Raw genomic sequence first — 27,102 nt, forward strand, 5'->3', positions numbered from 1 at the left:
GTTCTGCTCGCGATCTACTGACAATGAGCAAATTAAAGAACACAGACACAGTTGGATCATTTCCATAATGACCAACACAATCTACCAAGAGCAGTGCAAATTTCAAGACACGCTTTTTTTGCTTGGCTAGATTATTGTAATGCTATTATGGGTGGTTGCCCTGCATGCTTAATAAACAAACTACAGCTGGTCCAAAACACAGCAGCTCGAGTTCTTACCAGAACCAGGAAGTATGACCACATTAGCCCGGTTCTGTCAACACTGCATTGGCTCCCTATTAAACATCGTATACATTTTAAAATATTGCTGATTACTTACAAAGCACTAAATGGTTTAGCTCCGCAGTACTTGAGCAAGCTCTTAATGCATTATAGTCCTTCACGTCTATTGCGATCTCAAAATTCCGGCCAGTTGATAATACCTAGAATATCAAAATCGACTGCTGGCGGTAGATCCTTTTACTATTTAGCACCAAAACTTTGGAACAGTCTTCATAACATTGTCCGGGAAGCAGACACACTCTGTCAGTTCAAAGCTAGACTAAAAACACATCTCTTTGACCTAGCATACACATAACACATTATAGACTTCTATAAATCAATGTTAGGCTGCATAGATTAGGTCAGCTGGAACCGGGAACACTTCCCATAACTCCTGATGTACTTGTTACATCATAAGAAGAATGGCGTCTACGCTAATATTAGTCTCTCTGTTTATCCGAGGTTTACTGCAGTCTGCCGGATCCAGGCCGTATCCAGATCTGATGAAGGACCTTCGCCTGGACGCGATGACAACACAGTCCTGAAGTGTCAACTAGTCTCTACCCTGTGAAGGCCTCCTTCCCTTCCTTTACTTCTGTACAGATAAAGCGTTGTCGAGATAATTCCGGTTTGCATGGCATACGCTTATAAATTTTAAGGCCAGACAAGTAGTTTGTTGAGGGTTGATTTGTATGGAAGGACTACACGCCTGCTCACACATATATTCAAACGCCCATACCTATAGACTGAACTCGTAATACGCATGTGCACGCCATCAGCGTTCTCACTGGTTCGTGTTTTTGAAGTTTGCGCAGAAAGAACTTAAGAGTTTTCTGTTAAAACGGTGTTGTGTTAGCGGCCCCTAAGTTAATAACTAATGATCGTTGCGACCGAAGTGAATCAATCAAAACTAATTTTAGCTGGACAATAACTTTATTCTAGAGTAGTAAAGCCAAAACAATCTGTTACTTTAATTTCCTATTATCACTGTAAAGCCGCTTTAGAACAATCTAAATTGTTAAAAGCGCTATATAAATGAAGATGACTTGACTTGACTTTTGGGTGGTAAATAATGGCGCAAAAAAACAGTAAATTGGCGAGCGCAAACTCTCCTAACATAAATTTTGTGTCTGAAAGGAAACTACAAATGCATATGCAATTAAGTCAGCCGAAAAATAACTGTCCACACTTGTTCAGCGCTAATTTCTCACTGCCTGTCTTTAGTAAATCCTGACAGTAGGTTTTTAACACCAAAAGAGGGTTTACGCTGGCGCAAGCTGTTAGTAAATCTGGCCCATTATCTTAAAATAACAAAAGTATTTTTATGTAAGTAACTTTCAGAAACTATATATAAAATGAATAAGTAGCAATACATAAAGATTGATTCAAGAAAACCAATGAATGACATTTATTTGTTTAGATTGTGTGGGGTTTTTTGGCATGTAAAACTGAGTGAACCACACAGAGGTGCAGTACTGTTTAGATCAGGTTTGTGTTGAAGAGCCTCAAGTCATTTATTCACATTATATAACTTAGTGCTCCTTTACGCCACAACTAGGCAAAGTAACGTACACAGGCCTATGGTGCAACTCAACACAGAACCCCAAACAATGCTGGTGTTTTCAGCAGGGTGGTTTATCCATATTACTCATATTTTTTGAGCAGATCGCTCTGCCAGTGCCTCTTGCGGTCAGGGAATATTTTTGGTATGCGGATTTTCCTGAAATCCTCGATGCATTTCTTCAACTCGTCCTCCATCACCTTCTTCTCGTCTTCTTCTGGGTCTTTGCATATCGGTCCACCATTCTCTCTGGTAATGGAGGTGGTGGTGGAGGTCACGGTGTTGGTGACTGTGGGTCGGGGAAGTGTTTTCAGAGACAAAGTGGTGGGGCGTGCGGGACTGATAGCGGGCAGTGGAGGGGGGCTCGGGTCCCGGGGCAGGGGCAGGACAGGGCTGTCCAGGGGTGGAAGGGGTGGTGGCAGGGGTGGAAGGGATTCTGAAAGAGATTCATTGTCCAGGTCAAGGGCATTATGTGGGTCATCAAGGCTACAGACTTTAGATATATGTGGGTTATATATGGTCTCCTCCGCTGCTTCCTGAATATCTGGATCACTGAAGCAGGGCGACAGGGATGATTTGCCTCCTGTCAACAAGAAAAAAAAAAACTTACATTAAATGATATTAATTACACATATCTATGTAAATGTATTTATGATGAATGGAGCAGCAAATATACAGAAGCACTGAATAATGGCTTTGTGATTTTTTAAGAGAAATTTTATTTTTCAAAACAGAGAATACAAAAAGTCCTTTATTATTTCGTTTATTATTATTTAGTTAAATTGAAAAGTAATCAAATGGAAAATGGAAAAGTAATCAAGAGAACAAAGTATAACAAAATATAAGATTACTCAACATTTCAGTTTATTTTTTATTCATAACTATATTAAATTTAATTCAACAAATTTTTTTTTAAAGATATTTTGTCTTCAAATATCAGATGTTTATATGAAAAAAAAAAAAATATATATATAATTTTAGTTTTAAAAAAGTGGTTAAAAGAAGCTTTTTTTAATTAAGTATTGGTTTTAAAATACTAAAGAATAGACAATAAATGTGCATTACACATTAAACATGAAATCTTTGAACATTTTCATCATCCGAATGCCAATGTGAATCATTAGCTTTAAAACATACAAAAAATATTTGTAATCATGCAATTGTCACGGTTAATCGGCTGAAGAAAAACGCACGATGAAGAAGGACTCAATTCCAATAATCTTTAATCCAAAAGCATGATGGGACCAGAATAGCACACTCTTAACACAGGTGACATGAACATTAATACAGGACGAAGACCAGGCTCAAAATGAAGGCTTATATACAAAGCAAACAAGATAATTAACGAGGTGATTGACAAGGCACAGGTGAATGGGACTGACTAATGAAACACATGAGGAAAACTAGGTCAAACGGAAAACACAGAAGACAAAGGCAAAACACACATATCCCTGACAGCAATGTGATTAAAAAAAAGTACTAAATGCATGTAAAAAGCAGACCACACCACAGACTTACTCAATTCATTCCCTGACTAGTTCTACGTGTGATTCGCTTTAGAGTCCAATGCGGAAATTCTGGCTGGTCTTTTGGACAGGGTAAACAGTTTATCCTCCCAGAGGTCCCTCTGCTTTTGAACTACTCCTGTGGAGGCCAGAGGGGCTTCATAGAGAATATTAAATTACATCCCTTTTTTTCTGTTTGCAGTTTCAAAGCTTTGCCTCTGCTTTGAAAAAGCATTTGGACACTTATGTCACTCTTAAAAAAATGTCTGAAGGTCATTGCTTTACATACAAAATATCAAAGCTAGTGTCATCTCTTTTAATCAACTGCTATTTTGGTGATTTTTAGTGGATGCATGAAGTCAGGTCTAGTATCCATAGGTTTACTGTAGTTCATTAACACATTACCTATGAACACTGATGCTTCACAAAAACAATGTGCCATGATACTAGTCTCAATTATATTTATTGATTTTATAATTTTATTGTATATAATTTGTTCGCTTATTGTTATTACCTTTATTTATAGTGCTTCACGCAATGCAGATTGTTTCAAAGCAGCTTGTGCTTATAACTTACAGTGATAAACAGGAGAATAATGATCAATGATGCAAACAGAAGTCAATTCACATCCATGTCAAACCACAAATCACAGCCTTTGTTGATAGAAGTATCTGTAGTCCATCCTATAGAGACTATATTTGTTCCCTGAATAGTGAGGTCAAAAAATTAATCAACTGGGGCCGTATTCACAAAGAATTTTAAGGCTAAAAGTAGCTCCTAACTGGCGAATTTAGGAGCAACTCCTAAAAATAATGGGGTTGTCACTCGTAACTTTAGGACTCCTAATTTTTTTTGACTAAGAGTAATTCACAAAGCATTTTAGCCCTAAAAGTAGCACCTAAGCCTGGGACAGCTTAAAAGAAGTCGAGAGGACTCCTAACTCACTAAGACCTATTCACAAACCGCTTTTTGTGGCATTTCACGTTGCGATGTTTTGAAATGCGTACGCGGCGGCTACAGGAGCTTCCATTCGCGAGCGAACAATTTTGCATTGTAGGCATAACTAGGGATGCAATAACGCCACCAACAACAACCAAAACTAGGCTACTCATTGCATGTAAACTAATTGTAACGTTTCATTGTGAATCAAATTAAAATGTTCTTCTCTTTGCTAACGTAGGCAGAGGCATATAGTGACAGATTAATTCAATAATGTTGCAAAGATATTGCATCAATCCATATGTTTCATTAGGCTACTAGGCTATTGTTTTGCCTTACTGTTTATTCATTTAGGCTATTTATTCAGTTATTCATCATCTTCCGTCCTTCGCACTACTTGAGTAGCGCACGCTTTCTGAGACCTGTCACCTGTCAATCATCATCGTAGGGGAGGGGTTTGGAATCATTCCCGCGTTACAATCATCAGCCAATCAAGGTGGTCACTTCAGTCAAGCTCGTGCATGAGTAATGACGTCATCCATAGCAACGAAGACTCACTCTTAAGGCCTATTTATACTTCTGCGTCGAACTGCCGCCGTAGCTACGTCGTAGGCTGTGTGTAGCGCTCTTACCCTACGGCGTACCCTGACGTGCACCTCTCCAAAAATGTAACAACGCGTCAATTCTACGCGGACACAAGCGCTGTGATTGGTCTGCCAGAACCCCTCCCTCTGGGTTTCACACGCTCCCTAGGTGCGCGTCAACGCGGACAACGACACAGAAGTATAAATTAAAACCAACACGTTGCCTACGGCGTATAGGCTCCGGCGTAGGTCCGACGCAGAAGTATAATGAGGCCTTTAGTCAAGGGGGCAGGGATTTGTATTATTTTGAAGGTACCCCCGGGCGCCGCCATTGGCTAGCGGAACCCCACCTGCAGTTAGTATCCCATTGACTCCCATTCATTTTGGCGTCACTTTGACAGCGAATAACTTCACATCTGAGGCGTTTAAAGACTTCATTTGTCCATTATTTATTTCTAAAGAAACACGAAAATGTATAAAAGGCTCCATTACCTTGTAGCTTACGTTATGGCCCTGTAGAAGCAGTTTTTGTAAAAGTAGGCTAACGATTGCGTCATAGCCACGCGACTCTCTGTCACACTGTAGGAAATTACCGTATGGACAGGAGTAGAAGCTCGCGGGCAATCGGGAGGACGTCGAGGCAAAATGACAAAGTAATTAATCAGACCACCTACAAAAAGTTTCTCCTGCTCCAAGATCATGGACAGCTCATACTCACGCTCTCCGTCTCTGCGAGTTTCGGAAGGTAATGATTCAGATTGATCTTGGCACAGCTACTAGAAGACAGACGGTTTGCTCACGTCACATCTACGTCGTCGAGCTCAGTTTGAGTCTGCGCAGTACGCTGGACCCCCAGGAAGTAAGAGTTTCTAATTGGCTTCACTTTGTCTCCGTTGAATCCAATGGGGTCGCTGTGTTCATTTATTTTACTGTCTATGCTCTTAGTTTAGGAGTTGTCATTTTTCTTTACTAAGAGTAGGTCTGAAAGGCGTTGTGAATAACTTTTAAGAGAAAACTCCTAGCTAAAATCTTTTAGTGCGATTTAGGAGTACTCCTAGTGGTAAGATAAAATGCTTTGTGAATACAGCCCCTGATCATGATTAAAATCACAAAATAAGTGAACAAAAACTATTTCTAAAGCTTAGTCTCTTAAACATTAGATCACTCACACCTGAATGAAATGATCACAGATAATAGTTTTGATGTACTGTGCCTTACTGAAACCTGGCTTAAACCAAATGACTATATCAGTCTTAGTCTACTCCACCAGGCTACTGTTATTAGCACGAGCCCTGTCTGATTGGTCATGGAGGCGGTGTTGCAGCAATATATAGAGATATTATTGTTACTCAGAAAACAGGACACAGGTTTAATTAATTTGTGCTTGTGCTAAATGTTACACTTTTAGATATAAGGAGAAAATTACTGCTATCTCTTGCTTTGGCTACTGTGTATAGACCTCTAGGGCCCTATGCTGATTTCATAAAAGATTTCCTCTCAAACCTATTTGTCAATGTCAATAAAGTGCTGATTATCATAGAATTTAACATTCACATAGATAATGCAAATTATGCACTAGGAGTTGCATTTAAAGATTTTGGCACTATCTTCTCTCATTAGAAACTGTTGCACCCATCAGATTAAAAAAGTTTAGAGACAAAGGTACTCTGGTACATGGTATTACTCATGCTCTCAATAGAGAAACTCATAACCTAGAGCGCAAATGGAAACAAACTAATTTAGAGGTCTTTAGATGGAAAGACAGTTTGTCCCACTATAAAAAGGCTCAAGCCTCCAGGGCCGAGCATATCCGCAAAACTCATAGAAAAATAACCAAAACAATCCAAGGTATTTATTTAGTCCAATCGCTAGATTGACAAAGAAACAGACGTCACTTGAAATGAATATTCCAACACAGTTTAGCAATGACTTTATGAATTTCTTCACTGAGAAAATCGAAAGCATCAGAAATACAATTGTCAATGTAAAACCTTTGACAGCGTTTTATGATTCAGCTTCTCAAGAAAAATGGCAGTGCTTTACAACTACAGGGCAGAAAGAGCTAAATAAACTTATCATTGCATCTAAACCAACAACATTTTTATTAGATCAATAAACTACTGAAAGAGTTGTTACCTGTAACAGAAAAGCTACTTCTCAACATTATTCACTCGTCTCAATTACAACCCCATTTCAAATCTTCCATTTATGTCTAAAATACTAGAAAAAGTGATGTCTGCACAACTGTGCTTCTTCTCACAAAAAAAAAGAAGACATTTATAAAAAAAAATCTGTCTAGATTCAGGCCCCATTATAGCACAGACACTGTGTTCGTTAAAATGACACTACTTTGATTACTTCTAGCTTCTGGCCAAGGCTGTATCTCAACACTAGCTTTATTTGCTGCGTTCGACACTATACTATAGATCATGACATACTCTTCGATTGATTTCAAAATTACACTGCTATTCACAGACAGGTGGTTTAGATCATACATATCTGACCGTTAACATTTTGATATTTAAATGGGGAATTATTCAAGTTAACATCAGTAAATTATGGAGGTGTCTGTTTTAGGCCCTCTGCTATTTTCAATATACATGTTGCCCCTTAATAAAAAATAAGAATTAATTTCTAGTACTGCTATTGATACTCAGTTAAATATTTCATCACGTCCAGATGAAATCTCTAAATTGTCCAAGTTGACAGAGTGTGTTAAAGATATAAAATATTGGATGACCAGTAATTAAACTCAGATAAGACAGAGGTATTATTTACTGGACCAAAAACCTGTACACAGAATCTCTTAGAATACAATTTGCATTTTGAAGGGTGTACTGTTACTTCATCCTCTACAACAAAAGACCTGAGGCCAGTTGCATAAGCATAGCCATTATGTTGGACAGTGTCTTAAGATCTAGTGTGACCCATAGCAGTTAGTCAAGTGTCAGTCAGTTTTACTTTTCGGTATCAAATTAGGCCAATGTACATTTTCATTCATTTAAAAATGAACAGTCCTGTTCATAACAGACTGTTTAACAGTCTTGAACAGTCTTGTTCAAGAAAAAATAATGATGACTACGTTGTATGAGTAGTCTAAGCAGTTTATGCAACCGGCCCCTGCTGGGTGTTATATTAGACAGAAATATTTAATGTTACAAAAACAGCCTTCTTCCACCTCAGAAGAATTGCTAAGCTATGGAACATGCTATCTGTTTCTGATGCAGAAAAGTTAGTTCATGCATTCATGACCTCTAGACTAGATTACTGTAATGCTTTATTAGCCGGTTGTCCTGCATCCTCAATAAACAAGCTACAATTAGACCAAAATGCAGCTGCTAGAGTTCTTACTATGTGAAGAACATATGATCATATACAGTAGCCATCTCTGGTTACCTATTAAGTTCCTTATCAATTACAAAGTATTACTACTGACCTTTAAGGCAGTAAATGGTTTAGCTCCTGTGTATTTAACTAATCTTCTATTGCCCTACAATCCACCATGCTCTTTAAGGTCACAAAACTCTGGACTTTTGGTAGTACCCAGGATATCTAAGACCACTAAAGGAGGGAGAGCGTTTTCACATTTGGCTCCCAAACTCTGGAATAGCCTTCCTGATAATGTTTTTGGGCTCAGACTCGCTCTCCCAGTTTAAATCTAGATTAAAGACACATCTCTTTAGCCAATCATTCACATAATGTATCTCTTAACCTTGTACTCCAGTTATATCAGACCAAAAGCACATTACTATCTATTGCTTGAAATGTTTTTGAACAGCAGCTACACTATTATTGTACATTTGCTTTCTGTTTCTACCTTGGGATGCCCATAATTAGAGATTATGCCAACTCCAGTTTGGATCCAGACCCAACACCTGTGAAGAGATGACTCCAACTCCTGCCAGGACTTCAGATGACTCCAACTCTGAATCAACAAACACCAATGCTACATGTTCTATATATTGTAATTAAATCACAACTTGTAATAATTTGTTTAATGAGCTCATTGTTTTTGCCTAAATGAATACATAATGTTAGCTAACTACATGATTTGTATCATCTTAGAACTGTACATTTCTGACATATGAACATTACTTTGGCAATGAAGACAGTTTTGTAATGCATTATCTGTAAAGCTGCTTTGAAACAATGTGTATTGTTAAAAGTGCTATACAAATAAATGTAAACTGAATTGAATTGAATTCTGATGTAAAGCAGGTCTGAAAAGACAATAGTGTCATTATTCAGTTGAAGCCAGCTCACTGTTGATTCAGTTCAGTTCAATAACTGTGTAAATTTCATTTCAAAGAGTTCAATTCAGCTATAAGCAGCTCTACAAAAGACAATAATGTTGTTATTCAGCTTAAGTCAGTTCAATATTGATTCAGTTCAGATCAATAACAGTGTCGATGTTGCAAAATTTGTCAAGTATGAAACAAAGTCGAATCAGCTATAAACCCAGAGAGCAACACAGTGTCGGCCCAAATCCGGCCCACATCTGGTACGTGTTGAATCCACGTGTACCAGATGTTGCCCTGATCTGGGCCGACACTGTGTTGCTGTCTGGGAAGAAGCTCTGCAGAAAAAAGTGGTGTCATCATCCAGCTTTTGTTGACAAGTGTGCTTGAATAGTAACAATTTATTTCGATAGTCCACTTTAGATACTATCCAATCCAATCCACCTTTATTAATAAAGTACCTTAAAAACAACACTGTTGACCAAAGTGCTGAACACAGTCATAAATAAACAATATAACATACAACAGAGGTGCAACAAAAAAAATAATAAAACAATAAATAACAATAAAAATAAATGCAACAGTAATACAAAACTGATAGTCAACCCTCAAACTGAGTTAAAAGCCAAAGAAAATAAATGAGTTTTAAGACGGGATTTAAAAACAGGAAGAGACTCAGTCAGTCTGATGTGCAAAGGCAGCTCATTCCAGAGTCTCGGAGCTGACACGGCAAACGCACGGTCACCTCTGGATTTACGTTTGGTCTTGGGGACGACCAGCAGTGCCTGGTCAGCCGACCGGAGCGAACGAAAGGGGGTGTAGGGCACGAGCAGATCATACAGGTACTGGGCCATGCAGACATTTAAAAACAAATAAAAGAATTTTAAAATCAGTGCGAAAGTGCACAGGGAGCCAGTGGAGGGATTGGAGGATGGGTGAGATATGGTAAAATTTTCGAGTTCCAGTTAAAAGACGAGCAGCTGCATTTTGGACTAGTTGTAATCGTGCCTTAAGTGATTTGCTAAGACCAGTGTAAAGTGCATTGCAATAATCTAAACGAGTGGTGATAAAAGCATGGATTAAAATTTCAAAATCATGTCGAGATAAAACCGGTTTTACTTTGGCTAGTTGCCTCAGCTGGAAGAAGCTGGTCTTCACCACTGCACTAATCTGGGCATAAAATTTTAAACGACCGTCCAACTTGACTCCCAGGTTTGTAACCACAGGGCTAATGTCTCGGGTTAGACAACCCAGGTCAATAGGAACCGCAGCAGCTGAGTCACTAGGAGCAAATAACACAAACTCAGTTTTGCTCTCATTTAAATACAAAAAAATCATAGCCATCCATGCTTTCACTTCATTCAGACACTCTAAAAGGGTTTTTGACTGACTTAGCGGCACATATATTTGGCATTCGTCAGCATAAAAATGGAACGCAACATTGTGACTTCTGAGGATTGACCCAAGAGGCAGCAGGTACATTGAAAAAAGTAGCGGCCCAAGGACAGACCCTTGAGGAACTCCGCACGACAGAGGAGCCGAAGAGGACACAGCATCACTGTCCTGAACTGAAAAACTTCTGCCTTCCAAATAGGACATAATCCAGGCTAAGGCCAACCCCTTAATGCCCACACAGTTCTCCAGTCGAGACAATAAAATTTGGTGGTCGACTGTATCGAACGCAGCCGTAAGGTCCAATAGCAGCAGAGCAACAGTATCACCAGAGTCTGAAGCCAGAAGAATGTCATTGAAAACCCTCAGCAGAGCTGTCTCAGTGCTGTGGGCTGACTTAAACCCAGACTGGAAAATTTCAGTTATACAATTGTCATTCAAAAATGTGCTCAGCAGCAGAAAAACAACTTTCTCCATAATTTTGGAAAGCAAAGGGAGCTTAGAGATAGGCCGATAATTAGAGAGTTCAAGTCGGTCCAGACCAGGTTTCTTTAACAAGGGTTGAATAACTGCATGTTTAAAACTCATAGGTACGACTCCAGTAATTAAACTGACATTAACAATATCAAGTATGCAGGGAAAAACCTCTTTAAAAAGACGAGGGGGAATCACATTGGGGAAGATCACTGAATCGCCAGTGATCTTCATTTGACCAATAATCTTTTCTAAAAAAGGCAAGCTAACAGGCTCAAACTGGTTCAAAACAGCAGAACAGGTTACAGAAATGCCAGGGTCATACAAAGGTGGACCAGTAAGGGCCCTAATGCTCTCCACCTTGTGGATAAAAAAGTGAAGAAACTCCTCACACACTTTGGATGCGTTCTCCAAGCACTGGAGTTGTGGGACATTAAGAACAGTTTTAAGGGTATTAAAAATAACTCGAGGATTGTGACCATTAGAAGAAATAATGTTAGAAACATGCTTGGTCTTTTCAGCTTTTACAATTTTTTGATAAGAACACCAACTCTCTCTAAGTATCTGAAATGACACTTGGAGTTTATCCCTCTTCCACTTTCTTTCTGCCCTTCTGCACTCGCGTCTGGCAGCGCGGGTGACATCGTTCAGCCAAGGATCAGGTCTCGGTTTGGACAGCCTGATTTTTACGGGGGCTACCGTGTCTAATGCTGCTTGGCAAGCAGCATTAAAACCAGCGCACAGATCTTCAACAGTTGTGTTAGGACAAAGAGAGACACGATTTAAATTAAAAACAGAGGAAAACTGAGCAGCAGTGGAAGGGTTAACAATCCGACCACGGCGCACAGGAGCACACGGTTTAACTACGACACAAGAGAGGGAAATTTCAAATACAACAGGCATATGATCAGAGAAAAAAGCATCACAGACTTCAAGATTAGACACAGTTAAGCCATGAGTTAAAACCAGGTCAAGAGTGTGCCCACGTTCCTGCGCGGGGCCAGATACACACTGTACAAGATTAAAACACTCAATGACATTTAAAAAGGCTCTTGCCATTGGCTTTTCAGGACAGCACACGTGGATGTTAAAGTCCCCTACAATAAGGAGGCAGTCATACATTAGCACAAACTCAGCCAAAAATTTCGAAAAGTCAGTGATGAAATCCTTGTTGTATTTGGGTGGCCTATATACGAGTGCGCACAGCACTGGAGATGCACCGCTCAGTTCAAACAAATTCACCTCAAAGGTGGCAAAGGATACAGCGAGTACGAGCTGTTTACACTTAACATTTGTTTTATTGACTATTGCCAGTCCTCATCCATGACCTGACGTCCTCGGGGAGTTAAAGTACAAACAGTCAAACGGTAAAAGTTCACAAAAAGCACTCGACTCACCCACCAGGATTCCACGTTTCCGTTTAACAGAGAAAATCCAGATCACGCGACTCAAAGAAGTCCTTCTAGATGAAAGTTTTGTTTGCTAGCGATCTAGCATTCACCAGGGCAAACCTAGCTGGATCCGGGGCTTTTGCAGCCAGTGTAGTCCGAGCAAGCGGCCGGAGATTCTGCTGATTCACCCCGCGCCAGCGGAGGTGAGGAGCCTGAACACGGCAAGCAGGGAGCCCCACATCCAAGCCAGCCACTGGAACCAGACAGGAGTCGATCGGGTCCGCAGAACACCACGGCGCGAGGTGACGAATTTCCGAACGGATTCCAGGCAAAGTCATGGTGAAAGACGCCAGCCAGGTCCTCAGTTTCACCAGCCAACCACTGCGTTTTCCCCGGCGTCTACGGCGCGCTCTGCGCAAAGGTGGAGCTGACACACGGCGAAGGTGAGCTGGTATTCCCGTAAGAAACGGAGGACAGAAGGTTTTTTGGCCATCATGCTCAAATGGCACCAAGTTTTTAATCAAGGGTCGAAGGTCTAAGAGTATTTGGCGGTTATAGACCAGTAGAGAGTTGACATTTGCAATAATAATTGACAAAAATAACGTAAATACAAACAGAGTGCGCAGAGACAGACGGCAGGCCATAGTCACCGGCGCCATCTTGAATCATCCCATATACCCCATGGCAGTGGTTCCCAATTCCAGTCCTCGTGACCCACTGCTCTGCACATTTTGTAGGTCTCTCTTATCTGACATAGTCATCACACAAACCCTCCATGTCTTCTTCTTCTATATGGGTGAATTCAGGTTGATTGGGACACTTTTTGCCATTGAGATGACTGGAAAAAAGTGTCCCAATCAACCTGAATTCACCCTACCTTTGAACCTTCTGAAACTCAGAGACAGGGTCAGAAGGCCAGCATAGCTGGTCATGCCCCCCTTCCTATGAGTAGGGGGCAGAAGCCCAACAGAAGTGCAGAAGTGAACAAGACCTCAGGGAACTGATTACTCAGAGAGATTCAGAAAGAGGAAACCAGAATGACTACATGTGATGTGATGATAATTTTATCACTTCCACGCCAGCATTGCAGCGGGGAGTGGTTAAATATATTACACTTCCTTGTCAAGCTTGTGGTAATTACATCAACCGTTGCAAATAATTGGCACAGGATTACAGCAGGTGTTTAAAAGAAAATAAATGAAACCGCTCTCTGCTGCTTGTTTCTCCATCAGGTGCAGTGCTGTAAATTTCATGAGAATAGAAAGGACAGTGTGTGCCCCCCGTCTCTGTGGATGGTTGCTGTATTGACTTGAAGCTTGCTGAATGAGAGTAGCTTTGGGCAAAGTTTTGCATGCCACACTCCCATTAACCACCCTCTCCGATCATTCAGTTGGAGTTTAAAGTAAGGGAAATGCTTCCCCCTAAATAGGTTATCAGGGTATAAGCTGGGCAAGTAGGAATTATGAGAACAGAACACTTTGCGTTCCATTCTTATTGCGTTTCATTGCCATGCTTTAGGGCATGCCTGCATGAGTTGATGATGATTGTCGTCTGTCAATGATTGCCATATGTGTACACGTGCTCAGACACTGGTCACTCTGAGGGCATTCCCCAAAGCGTCAACACCAGACTCAGCATCTCGTTCCCCTTCTTAGGGAACCGGGTTGCATACGCAACCTAAGACGTTTTTCACTGGCATGCCTCTTCACGAGTTTACACTTACAAATAATCAGATCCAGCCAGGGGAGGGCAAATGAAAGTAAATGTGGCCCGAACCCAGAATACTCCCACGTATCCTTGGCTGGGATAGAAACCAGCTAAGAATTAGGAGTCGTAGTGGCGAAGGGATGCAGAAAAAACTGTTGAGGAACAAAGGTGAGTCAGCTACTGTATATAGGCCTCCTCTTATGCTGATTGGGTAGATCATTTGAATGTGCTCCTCACAAACTTTGTTTATAAAATCATTTAGGTATTGAAGACTAGTCCATCTTTTAAAGTACAGTTAAAATCAGATAGTCTAAAGCCTGGTTTCATAGACAGGCCTTAGAATAAGCCAGGATTAGGCCTTATAGTTCAATTTGGCCATTTAAGTAGTTTTATAAATGTGCCTTAGAATTATTTATTTTTTTACTGGTGTACGTCTTGAGACAAAACAATGGCACTGACATATTTTAAGATTATGTCAGTGCAAGTCTCAAACTAGCTTAAGCCTTGTCTGTGAAACCAGGAGTAAGACGTTTACCCTATTGGAATTGGTGACTTGTAACTTGTCATTTTGGCTCTTTATGGTATCTCTGTTTTTATTCAAGTATGGTTTTCAGGTAATCTTTACACATCTGTGGCTATGGTGCTGGGCTTGCAATTAACTGGTTTGGGTGGAAAAAATATGCCATTCAGAAATAAACAAGTGTGACATAAGTATCCAATTAGATTTGGGGCATCTTTATGCCTGATACTGTATGTGTCAAGGCAAAGTGATGGAGTGAGCACAGATCACATGTACAGGTGGAAAACAGCTGATCCAGGCTGGATGATTTTTATATGTAAAAGAGGATACAGACGGGCATTGGGATTTGCTGGGAAGAGTTCCAAGACAAAATGCTGCCAAATCTTTGTGTCCCCTGATGTTTGTTTGTTTGTTATATCAGCGGCACAACGTGTGAGAACACTCAGCTATGCACAACTTTGAGACAATGCCCCTGGCTTTCACTTGTGTTCAAGCTATGGCATTATTTAATCTGCTTCTAATCACATACATAAACACCCTCATTCAGCCGCAGGCTCATCTGCACTGGTACTACTTACATAACTGAAAAACTACTGCCTCACAGAAAACCTGATAATTCCAGCGCTGGTTGCTTTCTGTCTGCTGGTACAAATGAGTGTGTGCAGAAATGAGTGTCCATAGAATGTGGGATGGTGTGTTTTTTGTGAGATTTCGAAGAGTGGGAGAGAAAATTTGTAAGCAGCTCATGCGCTTCTTTGAATCCCTTAATGGATGAATAAATATAGAGCCACTGCTTTCACTCAGCGTCTTTTTTTTTTAAATACCACTTTTCAGAGTCACTTAATGGGCACATGTCTGGTGGGGGGTGGTAGTGTTGGTCATTGGTGTTTCAATGGTAGTGACATTATTTCTGGAAAGAGTAAAATGCAGCAAATGGCCAATTTAGGAATCTTATGAAACATGCCTGGGTCCAATGGCTTAGACATGCGAGTTGGGGCACAACTTCTGTGCTCCAAAGGCATCGTTTTGCAAAGCAGGAGCAAGAAAACTGCTGTTCAAAGCGTACAGTTGAAACGCAGAATGCAGCGGATGTGACTCAATGTTGTAACCATGACCATTATGGACAGTATGGTCGTGTAAACTACAGTAACTCCTGTGCCCCAAGGCCAGTGTTGTGTGGAGCATGAGCAAAAAAAGAATTGCCACAGAATGCTAAACTGATGTAGAATGTGGTGTTCATAACTCCTTTCTTGCTCTCACGAGCAAGACAACTATCATACAAAACGCAGTAAATCAATTTCTGTCTGAAATGAGGAATGCGGCATAATTGATGCGGCACTGTGGTCGCCGATTCCATAAAAGAAAGTATTGTGTCCAAAATTCACAGTTGAACTGTTGTTATCTGAAACATGGCACACGGTGGACCTGACAAAGCAAAATCAGTCATGGAGTGACCAATCTCGTGAGCAGAATTGGTTATAATAATAATAATTAGTTATTTATATAGCGCATTTCTCAACACTCAAAGCGCTTTATAAATGGAAGGGGGGAATCTCCTCAACCACCACCAATATGTGCAGCACCACCTGGACGATGCGATGGCAGCCATATTGCGCTAGAACAACCACCACGCACCAGCTTATTGGTGGAGAGGAGACAATTGCATTCTGAAGCCAATCAGAATATATGGGGATGATTAGGAGGCCATGATGATGGACAGAGGCAACTGGGCAAATTTGGCCAGCATGCCGTGGTTATACCCTGACTCTCTTTCGAAGGACATCGTGGGATTTTTAATGACCACAGAAAGTCAGGACCTCGGTTTAACGTCTATTCTGAGGGATATTGCTTTTTGACACTATAGTGTTCTCGTCACTATACTGGGGCATTAGGACCCACACAGCACAGGGTGAGTAGCGCCCCCTACTGGCCTCACTAACACCTCTTCCAGCAGCAACATAGTTTTCCCAGGAGTCTCCCATCCAGGTACTGACCAGGCTCAACCCTGCTCAGCTTCAGTGAGCAACCAGTCTTGGGCTACAGGGTGATATGGCTACTGTAGCGTGAAGCAGAAAGTTATAAATCAGTCACTGCAAAATTACAGAGACGTATACAAGTTGAAAGTTTGAGAGCAAGAGCTGTGTGCTTTACATGTGTGCACAGTCCGCAGAGAGCAAGAGAGAAGTAGAGACAGTCTGCTCGCTCTTCATAACCTCAAGCTCAACATCGGATCCTTAAAACTCAGAACTAGAGCAATGGCGGATAGTTGATTGCCCTTCTTGCCTTGTAAAGAAGACAAGCCCCCGGTGAAGCACATCAAAGTGCAGGTAGTTCAACCAATCCATTCAAGCACTGCTTGTACATGCCGAACGCACAAGCATTACACACACTACCTTGCATGTCCTCACTCGCCAGGACAGAGAGATAAACACTTCTGAAAGCCACCATTTTCCACTCTTAGGAGAATAATAATGCTGAAACACAATGAATCCAATCATTCAAAGCAAATAATACACAAGCAGATCTTATCAGATGAAATCTGAGGAGTGATGCCATTAGAATGTCCTTTTTAAGTCACTGTGACTTCTAACCTAAGATGGCAGTATTAGTACCAGCAGCCGATGAATTGGTGTGTTTCTATTTAGGCTTCAGACAATCATCACCATATTATCTTCACACCTAGTTCCCATCTGTTGTCTGTGGCACATTTTTACAGCACTATCATCAGCTTGAATGTGTTATAAGAACACGGCTCGGTGTGTCTGTGTGTGCGCTTATGTATGTGCATGCACAGCAATGAATGTGAAAAGATTATCATCACAGTCATGCTCAGTTCAAGAAGTTATTTCATATTTTAAAGAATGCTCATTTCTAGACGCAGCAGCTGTAACATACTGTCAATTTACACAGAAAATGATTTGTCCCTCAGTTGTCTCAAGTGTCCCCCGGTAATATTTGAACAATAAGCACAAGGACACTAGACAGGACAATTTAAAAAAAAAAAAAAATCTACACAGCAATTTCTATACATTTCTATACACAATTTTCTTTTACAAATTGTATGGGAATATAAATAATGCTTACCCTTTATTTTTTATATATTCAGTCAATATCACCACACCATTATTATTTCCACAAGAAACACTATGGATGTATGAACGCAATGAATCAGTTTTCATGAAACTGTAAAAAACATTTAAACATTTTTATTATGTAGTAACCATTTTACAAAAGCAATGAGGATCTTGAGGCTGTGCACTTTCAGAAAAAAAGGTACAAAAGCTGTCACTGTGGTGGTACCTTTTCAAAAGGTACACCTTTGTACCTAAAGAGTTCATTTAAGTCCCTCAAAGGTACATATTGGTACCAAACGTGTACATATTAGTACCTAATACCCCTTTTCCACCAAGGCAGAGCTGGTGCTGGTTCGGAGCCAGAGCCTAGTTTCAAATCGGTTCTTTGTTTTTCCACCGCCAAAGCACCAGCTCCGAACCAGTAAAACTGGTTCTTAAGTAGCACCAAATCATTGCAGGGTCTAGAACGGAGCCAAGAAAGAACCGCTTGCGTCAGAGGCTGGGGGCGGGGTTACCGTGGCCAACAAGACTGAAGAGAAACTTGTGACCGCCATTTTCAAATAGCAGCTAATCGAGCTAACAGCAGCTAAACACAATGGACGCGATCTAAAATATAAATCTAAGGCTAACGTCAGCATCTTATTGTTAGAAATAAATGTTATGTACATGCCGTTACTCTCGCTTGTAATCTCCGTCTGTACAAATAATGGCGAGCCGCGCGAACACGTTGGATCCGCCGTGTTTGGATGCCGATGTAGGTCCGCAAAGCCATGAACATCAATAGCAAAGCAACGTGCGCCATTGTTGATGATGTGTTTGTGTTTGGCGCCGCCGCGCTAACGTTGCTGAAAAGATTAGACGTAGCTGTGACGTAAGACCTGGCTCTGCGTTGGCTCTTTTAGCCTGTGGAAAAGCAAACCGGTTCTTTGGAGGCTCGTCAGTCGAACCAACTCCGAACCGGCACTAGCTCTAGCTCCGAACCAGCACCTGGTTCTTGTTGGTGGAAAAGGGGTATATATGGTACATATTAGAACCCTTTTGAAGGGTACTGTCCCCAGTGTACCTTTTTTTCTGAGAGTGTGCCGTATGTTGAATATAGTCATGCTGAAGGGTTCTGTCGCATCACGTGTCTAACAACATATGCAGTGAAATGCCATGCCCTGTCGACAACTGCATTACTGTAAACACAATTTTGATTTGTTTTTTGTTTTGTTTTACAAACTGAGGAACGAGTCAGTTTTAGTCAGTAAACTCCTCAGCAAACATGAAAATATCTCTTTTGCAAATTAATTGTGCAAATGATTACACACACCTTTTTCAAATTTGGTTTTTACAATAGCAATTCCATAAATGAAACAATGGAAAAACATTTTATTAACACTTCCATATGCAAACTGTAAACGTTACTGACCGACAAGAAAAATAAAATCTGTGTCTTGAATAGTTGTTATCTTGCCTTCACCCAGTGCTGGTTAAGAGCCTGCATGTGATCTGGCCTTGAGTGGGCTGTGAGATGCTTTTCAAAGAGACCGATGCATATCGTCTCTATGGTTACGGCTCATAATGGCTTTATGATGCAGTCACGTCTACCCCAGAGGGCACTTTAATGGCTTAATCTCAATATTTGTTCACCATATACAAATACAGTTGATCTCCTAACCTAAAAGCATACCAACTCTACAAGGACTACCCTCCCTCCCCCCTTTATATCTATATAAGATATCATTTTAAATAGATATAATTTCTTCAATTAAACAAGATCGCTTTTTTCCATTTTAAATGGAGAGGGTCAGCATTTTCCACTATGAGGAGAATAAAAATGCTGAAACACAATGAATCCAATAATTCAAAGCAAATTATACACAAGCAGATCTTATTAGAAGAACAGAAATCTCCTCACGGGTGCCGCCATGTTGATATAACATTACTAGCCGTGTCAACTACAAAGTAAGAACATAAAAGTACATTTTAAAATCACACAAGCAAACCAAGCAATATAACAACCAAGTCTTGCATCTGCAATTCATCGGTCCAAACAGAATGAATATCAATGGAAAATTGTTCAGGCACGCTGTTCCTGGATGAAAGAAACTGCAATGACCTACAGCCTCCAAACACAGACTGAGGATAAATGCCTTGGCATAAAGTGATGACCGTGACCACAGGGAGAGAGCACTGTAAAACAGCCGGCCTTGAGATAACAGACAACAATACAAAAAGTTAGTCAAGTTTCAATCCTATGATGTTAATCACCAGAGCCGGACAGTAACGGAGTACATTTACTTGAGTACAGTACTTAAGTACAATTTTGAGGGATCTGTACTTTACACGAGTATCATTTTTGGGGAGTACTCATGACTTTACTCAAGTACATTTGAGAGGCAAATATTGTACTCTTTACTCCGCTACATTTCTATCCATAACCGTGAGTACCCGTTACTTCTAAAAAAAAAGAAAAAAGGAAAAAAGAAAAATCTCGGAAACCCTTAATTTGTTGTTTCCCTCTCAAACGTGATTGGATTGTGCAGGCGCCACTGATTGGGACAGCCTATCAGCAATCACCTTCAGCTTCCCGCCAAAGTCAACTCCATGGTCAGATTTAGATAAGAGACGAAACCATGGACGAAACAATGGATGAAGAAGCAGCAGGTCCATCCCGGGAATGTGCCAACCCGTGGCCCCACCTGGCCAGACTATTTCAATTTTCTGAACAAGTTAATGATAGTTTTCGCTTCAAGTGTTTGCTGTGTTTACCAATGTAAGCACTGTGGCAGTAGTAATGCAATATTTAGAAAATGTACTCTTGTACTCTTGATACTCAAGTACTTTTAAAAACAAGTACTTCAGTACTTTTACTTAAGTAGACATCTGACTGTAGTACTTTTACTTGTACTTGAGTAAAATTTAGCAAGGGGTATCTGTACTTTTACTCAAGTAATGAAGCTGTGTACTCTCTCCGCCTCTGTCAATCACGGTGTGTTGTGTGAAACGAATAAACAAACTAACAAAACATATTCCGCTTCTGATAACCCAAGGCTGATGGGTCGAAGCTGAAAGCCTCTTGGGCAGTGCAGTAACACAAGTTTGAGAAAGAAATTTGTGTAATTAGTTTGAACAAGTATTGTTCAATGTTGCTACAGTGGGTCTCTCGGCTTAAGACTTTTTTTTTCCTTTTTGATGGACAGTGCAGATAAAACAGACAATAGAGAAAAACTGTGACACTATCGTTGCATCGCTGTACATGTTCCTCCATCTGTGCGATTCTCATCTCCGTTCCCTCAAGTGTTCCTGAACAATGCAGACGTAGGCTTTAATTAATCCCACTGTGTCAATATTTGTCTTTAGATTCTCTTTGAACTTCCTCCCAGAGTCTCTTGTTTATCTGCATTGACAGCTGCCTGTACCGTGACGGATCCTTAACGCATTACGCACACACCATTCTCAATCTGACTCACGGTGTGTGTGTGAATGTAAGCAACAGAAATGAATCGATCTAAATAGAAAGATGAAAATAAACTGTAATCTAGCTAAAATCCTAAATTGGAAAGCATTTGCAGTCTGCATGTTGGCAAGTAACGCTGTAGTGCACGACTGGCCTGTATAAAGCTGTGAAGTTGCACAAGTCTCACAAAGCATGCAAAGAGGTAAACACCCATCCTTGTAAATCTTCTTGGGTCAGGCGACTGAGGATAGAGCTTCTTGAGATTATTGACTATTAGAGGGCAGATTAAAAGCTCAAGACTCCAGATGGTTGAGGTGATTCCTGTAAGAAATTATAGTTTACCCCAACTCAGATTCTACTCTGAAGTATATTTAAGAAGGAGCTCATTCCCAAATTGGCTTGATTATCATAGAGAAGAAAAAAGTCAAGTTATATTGTTTCTGCACCATTTGGGTGGATCACATCCTGAGCAAATGGTCTTCAATTGTAGAATGGGAATGGGTGTGGGACACAGAGAACCATCTCAGACAATTGGGTGTCAGAACTTCATTAAAGGATTAGTTCACTTCAGAATTAAACATTTCCTGATAATTTACTCCAACTTAGCTGGTCATGTCTTTCTTTCTTCAGTTGAAAATAAATGAAGGTTTTTGAGGAAAATAATCCAAGATTTTTCTCCATAGCCTATATCTAGCCAAACCATCGGTAAGTTTTTATATATATAGCCTATATATATGATGATATATATACATCGAGATTGCAAAAAGTATTTAATAAAAGGGTGCCAATATTTGTGGCCAATGTGTTTTGGAGAAAAACATTTATTTCATAATGTGCTTTTTCCCGACTTTCAATTCTTTTACTTCAATGTCATCCTCATCCTCAATGAAAGGTTAGATTTATATATATATATATATATATACTTTTTAACAACAAATTCTCATCTTGCAAGTCCACAACTTCACACATTTCGTAATCACATTGAAAAGTCACGAATGTTCTGGTAAAAAAAAATGTAGGATAGGGCGAAAAACTCCATCTCATTTTCTCCTCCAACTTCAAAATCGCCCGACAGCGTTGTTTTACCTTTTATTTCTATTTTTTTGTGTGTGTAAATGGCGTTTGGCTTAGTCTTTGCACGTTCGCTTTGTAAACACTAGGTCGGTACTTCCGCCTACGTCATGTGACGCATCGCAGAGCTAGTGCAAGATGAGCATTTGTGGTTCAAAAGTATTTAAATGTTTTGTTTGTTTTTTGAATAAGACCCTTATTCCTCGGCTGGGATAGTGTAGAGCCTTTGAAGCTGCATTGAAACTTCAATTTTGGACCTTCACTTTCTTTTCGTCTGAAGAAAGAAAGACTTGAATATCTTGGATTACGTGGGGATGAGTAAATTATCAGCCAATTTTAATTTTGAAGTGAACTAATCATTTAAAACACAGACCACAGCTGTTACAACAGGAGCAACTTCATTTACATTAGTAAATGAAACAAGATAAACTGTAACAGGATAAAAGGTTTGAGATTTGGATGTTCTGGGTTCATGACACCGGTGAACCCAAGGTGCTTCATGTACTTTGTCACTGCTATGCTGCAATTAACTTCTTTGAGATCTTCAACATCCTCATCCTTTTTTCTTACATTCTCAACATACTTGCTTCTAGTTTGCTCAGGAATAGAAGCAGTTTCGAACTCATTCAGTCTCCTTTCATAGATTCACTTGACTATGGGAACATCCTCCAGGTGTGATGATTGTCTGAAGCCTGTGTTATGGCTATTCATTGGCCGATGGCGTGAACGTGCACCCCCTGAGGTGTTCCTCAACAGGACCTGTCCGTGCCATTACTCCTCAGATTTCTGTTCTTCAGGAACACAGTTGATCTGCCCATGCTTTTTGAAAAGCCTTGGGTTTATTATTTCATAATTGGATGTTTGTATCATGTTTCCTGTATAGCGTTTTATTTTTCCTCGAAGTAGCCTCTCTGGCGCTAGAGGCCGTTCCCTAGCCAGCTGTCTGCAGCGATCACGAGACAGCAGAAGAGCACTGAAGCAGTCCGGACTTCCCCTCAAAAACACTCAGGTCTGTGGACTCACTTTGCAGTGCAGTTACACTCTCGCAGGAATGTAGACCTGAGGTCAGCAACTAAGGTTTCCCATCCTATGGGTCCAGAGCGCCATTCCTGATCAAATGGCCCAGAAATGGAGGACTGGCCCGCTTTGGGGGATTGTGTCAAACTGCAGAAGCGTATTTGCCTTTCTTCCCACTAGATTCTGTTCTGTCAGTCCCAGTCTTTAGAGCTTCGAGCAACAGCAGACTGTGTGTCTTAAATCTCCTCGTCATGCTCCATGCGATGATGCCTTCATAGTAGGTACAACGTGGCTAAAGGCGCACGGGGGTAAAATGTGCCTTTGAGTTTATTTTCGTTTCCACTAGATGGCACAAAAACTTGCCGCAGTACTTTCCAAAACATCCGCTTTTCAAGATGCACGTGCAAATTTGGCTGAGCCTTGACTCAATCGTGGACAGCAACGCAAAGTTGATTCTGCGCTAATTAGATCTATTATTTATTGTTTCTTAAAATGTTGTAGATTTAAGTAACAAATAAGAATCGCTAAAAGTATTGAATATATTTTGAGACAAAGGTCTTGTTTATGATTTTCAGTTTTGTCCAAGGTAATTAAAGCAACAGTTTTACAAACGGAAGAATATGTAAAAGTATGGTATTTGGGGTAAAAGACACCCCTGCTGTCGGGGCTAAAAGGCACAATAATTAATATGATAATAAACAGCTGGCAGACTTTACCATTTGTTGACATGACATGGTTAGGTTCAGATGGTAAATATAGAGATTATCACTATATTTATAACAAAACCATCATATTTAAAAAATATATTAATCATATTGTATAATAAAATATTATAATTTATTGTTACTACTGTAAATCTACAGTGCAATGCATAAGTGAATACACCCATGCTAAAGTTGACTAAAAAGAGGAATAAAAAATCATATTTTGGAAATTGAACTTAATGCCTTAATTAAAAAAAATAGGAAAAATCCAACCTTTAAGGACACCAATTTTCTTTGTGAATGAATAATGTATCTTAAATAAATAAATGTTCTTCCTTAAAATTCATGGTGCATAAGTGAGTACACCCCTATGTTAAATTCCCATAGAGGCAGGCAGATTTTTATTTTTAAGTATTTAAAAAAAAAAAAAAATTTAGGATACTATGCATCCTGATAAAGTTCCCTTGGCCTTTGGAATTAAAATAGCCCCACATCATCACATAGCCTTCACCATACCTAGAGATTGGCATGGGGTACTTTCCATAAGATCATCTCTCAATGCAAATCAAACTAGCTTTTAGGCTAACTGAAATAAAACCATGCCAATCTCTAGGTATGGTGAAGGCTATGTGATGATGTGGGGCTATTTTAATTCCAAAGGCCAAGGGAACTTTATCAGGATGTATAGTATCCTAAAAAAAAATAAAAAAAAAATACTTAAAAATAAAAATCTGCCTGCCTCTATGGGAATTTAACATAGGGGTGTACTCACTTATGCACCATGTATTTTAAGGAAGAACATTTATTTATTTACGATACATTATTCATTCACAAAGAAAATTGGTGTCCTTAAAGGTTGGATTTTTCCTAATTTTTTAAATTAAGGCATTAAGTTCAATTTCCAAAATATGATTTTTTATTCCTCTTTTTAGTCAACTTTAGCATGGGTGTATTCACTTATGCATTGCACTGTATATTAAATTATAATGGGATCTCCTTCAATGCTTTCAGAATCTTTACTTTTTAAAATAATTTTGTTTCTGTATTTTAAAAAATATATTTTGATATTAAAATATTTTAATGACAGTATATTTATTGAACAAAAATGAATTATTTTATTTTTCTAAATAAACAGAAAATAGTACAAACTTTGCTGTTTGTGATTGTTTTGAACAATTATTAACTTAGACATGATTAAAAACATTATTTTACCTAAAGCAGTGGTTCCCATCCACGTTCCTGGAGGCCCCCAACACTGCACATTTTGCATGTCTCCTTTGTCTGACACATGCATTTCAGATCTTGGAGTCACTGCTAATGAGCTGATGACCTGAATCAGGTGTGTTTGATTGAGGACATGCAGAACGTGCAGTGTAGGGGGCCTCCAGGAACGTGGTTGGGAACCACTGACCCAAAGTATTTGTAATAATGTGTGGGCTAGAAGGCCCACCTCATACATTCACAAGATTTTTTAAACAAAATAAACCACTTTTATGATTTATTTTCACACAGAATCTGTTTCTCCATCAATGTTCAATACAAACATATATTTGCAATTTTCTGCAATCATACACTATGGGAGTAGTGAAAAGCACATTTTTCGTAAGGTGTGCCTTTAGCCCGTTGTACCCTACAGGAGATGTGCCTCGTTTATGTCATTTCAGACGGTCTCTCTAAGACTGGGAGGGCTTTTCCCCGTTCAAGAAGGTCTGTGACACATAAGCATAGAACGATTCTGAATGCCTCATACGTAACAGGCTTTCTCTATTCTGCACGCCCTGTGCCCCAACCCACTGATAAGGTGTCTGTCGTGACCCTCCTGCAGCGACAGACTCTCCACATTGGAACCCCTTAAGCCAAGAACTGGGGTTGTTTCCATTGTAACAAGTTTTGGTTCTCGGATCTGTGTCTCTCTTAAAGGGGAAACCTTGGAGGATCCTAATCAGAGCAGATCTACTTTCCCAGGTTGAGCCTTTCCCACTGTTGGTGGCGTCCCCAGCTGGAAACATGGAAACATTATTTTGTCTTTAGATTGGCTGTTAAAGGTGAACTAAGTAACTTTTTTTACCTTAACTGAACAGCTTCGGAGTCATTGGAATGGTTATATTACTTATTTCGGGTTGAATGGTGGTCGTTTCGCACCCCCCTGGTGCCCGTGAGCGGACAATACGCACTTGCAACTTGCCGCGTCAGGAAGTATCGCGTGATATCAGGTCTCGCGATGTAAACAACTGCTTTACGGCCAAAAGAAATCTGCTAAAATGCCGTCATTATTGTGCTCCCTCACGCTGTCCGAACCCGAATGAAGAAGACGTTTTAAAGAATATCCCATCTGCTTTGATGTCGCTGATCTACTAGCCTCTGGTGTCTGAGAATAGCCAACGAGTTTTTACAACAGTGTTGTCAAATATCTATTCCGAAGCTGTGGGGGGAGCTCTAGAGAGAAACCTGCGAGCAAAAAGCGAGAATACAGCGAAGAAATCCCGAAGTTACTGAATGCAGCTTTAATGTGCATGTGGCGATGATTGATTGTCTTATCTATAGTCAGTCTATACCCATGTAATCGATAGTTTTGTGTGCGTTTCACCTCAAATTCTTTAAGATGCTGTTTTCAATGGTTTCGTGGCTTTTCAATGGTTTAGTTAGTCTGAACCTGAGTTCAAATCCACCCACATCCCTCTGCCCCCACAGGCCTTTATTATTGTGTGTTATTTGGTTGTGAACTGTGATATTTTTGCATCCTCATTATAAGTATGTGATAGCTGCAATTATTTACTACTGTATCTCAGGAGATGACACCTAAATCACTTTATTATTGAACTATTCGTCCAGAACTACACACTGCATGAGATACAAAGAATATGAGGTTCTCTGAAAGCCATTTATTTGGAGACAAGCAACACAGACGAATGCACTACTATGATAGTAATCTTACTGTAACTGGGAACATGCAAATATTGCGAAATGTAAACTATACAGTACATCATCAAGTTAGGATTGCTTTCACTTGTGAACCATACCAAAGTTCAGATGAACTGCACCCAAATCAAATAAGATACTATTGCATTGAAAAACAGGCATTTCAGTTTGAGTACGATCTTATTGGATTCTTAGCTGACACTATTAGGATCCCTATGGATTGTCAGTTATGATTTATAACAGAAATTGTTATTGCAATTTTTACATTCCTTCAGGAATCTTGTTGCTCAGATCATCTGGTTTA

General features: G+C 40.0%; 1 protein-coding gene across 2 annotated transcripts in view; it reads right to left on the reverse strand.

Annotated features, from left to right (window-relative positions):
- Positions 1–1,556: 1,556 nt before the first annotated feature.
- kctd12b (potassium channel tetramerisation domain containing 12b) overlaps positions 1,557–27,102 on the reverse strand; it is a 33,758-nt gene continuing 8,212 nt past the window's right edge. For both annotated transcript variants that reach the window (XM_084430364.1, XM_084430365.1), the window contains one exon: positions 1,557–2,404. In XM_084430364.1, coding sequence (XP_084286490.1) covers positions 1,905–2,404 — 500 coding nt within the window. In that variant the 3' untranslated portion in view covers positions 1,557–1,904. The remainder of the gene's footprint in view (positions 2,405–27,102) is intronic.

This window comes from Rutilus rutilus, assembly GCF_951802725.1.
Source record: "Rutilus rutilus genome assembly, chromosome: 14".
NCBI lineage: Eukaryota > Metazoa > Chordata > Actinopteri > Cypriniformes > Leuciscidae > Rutilus > Rutilus rutilus.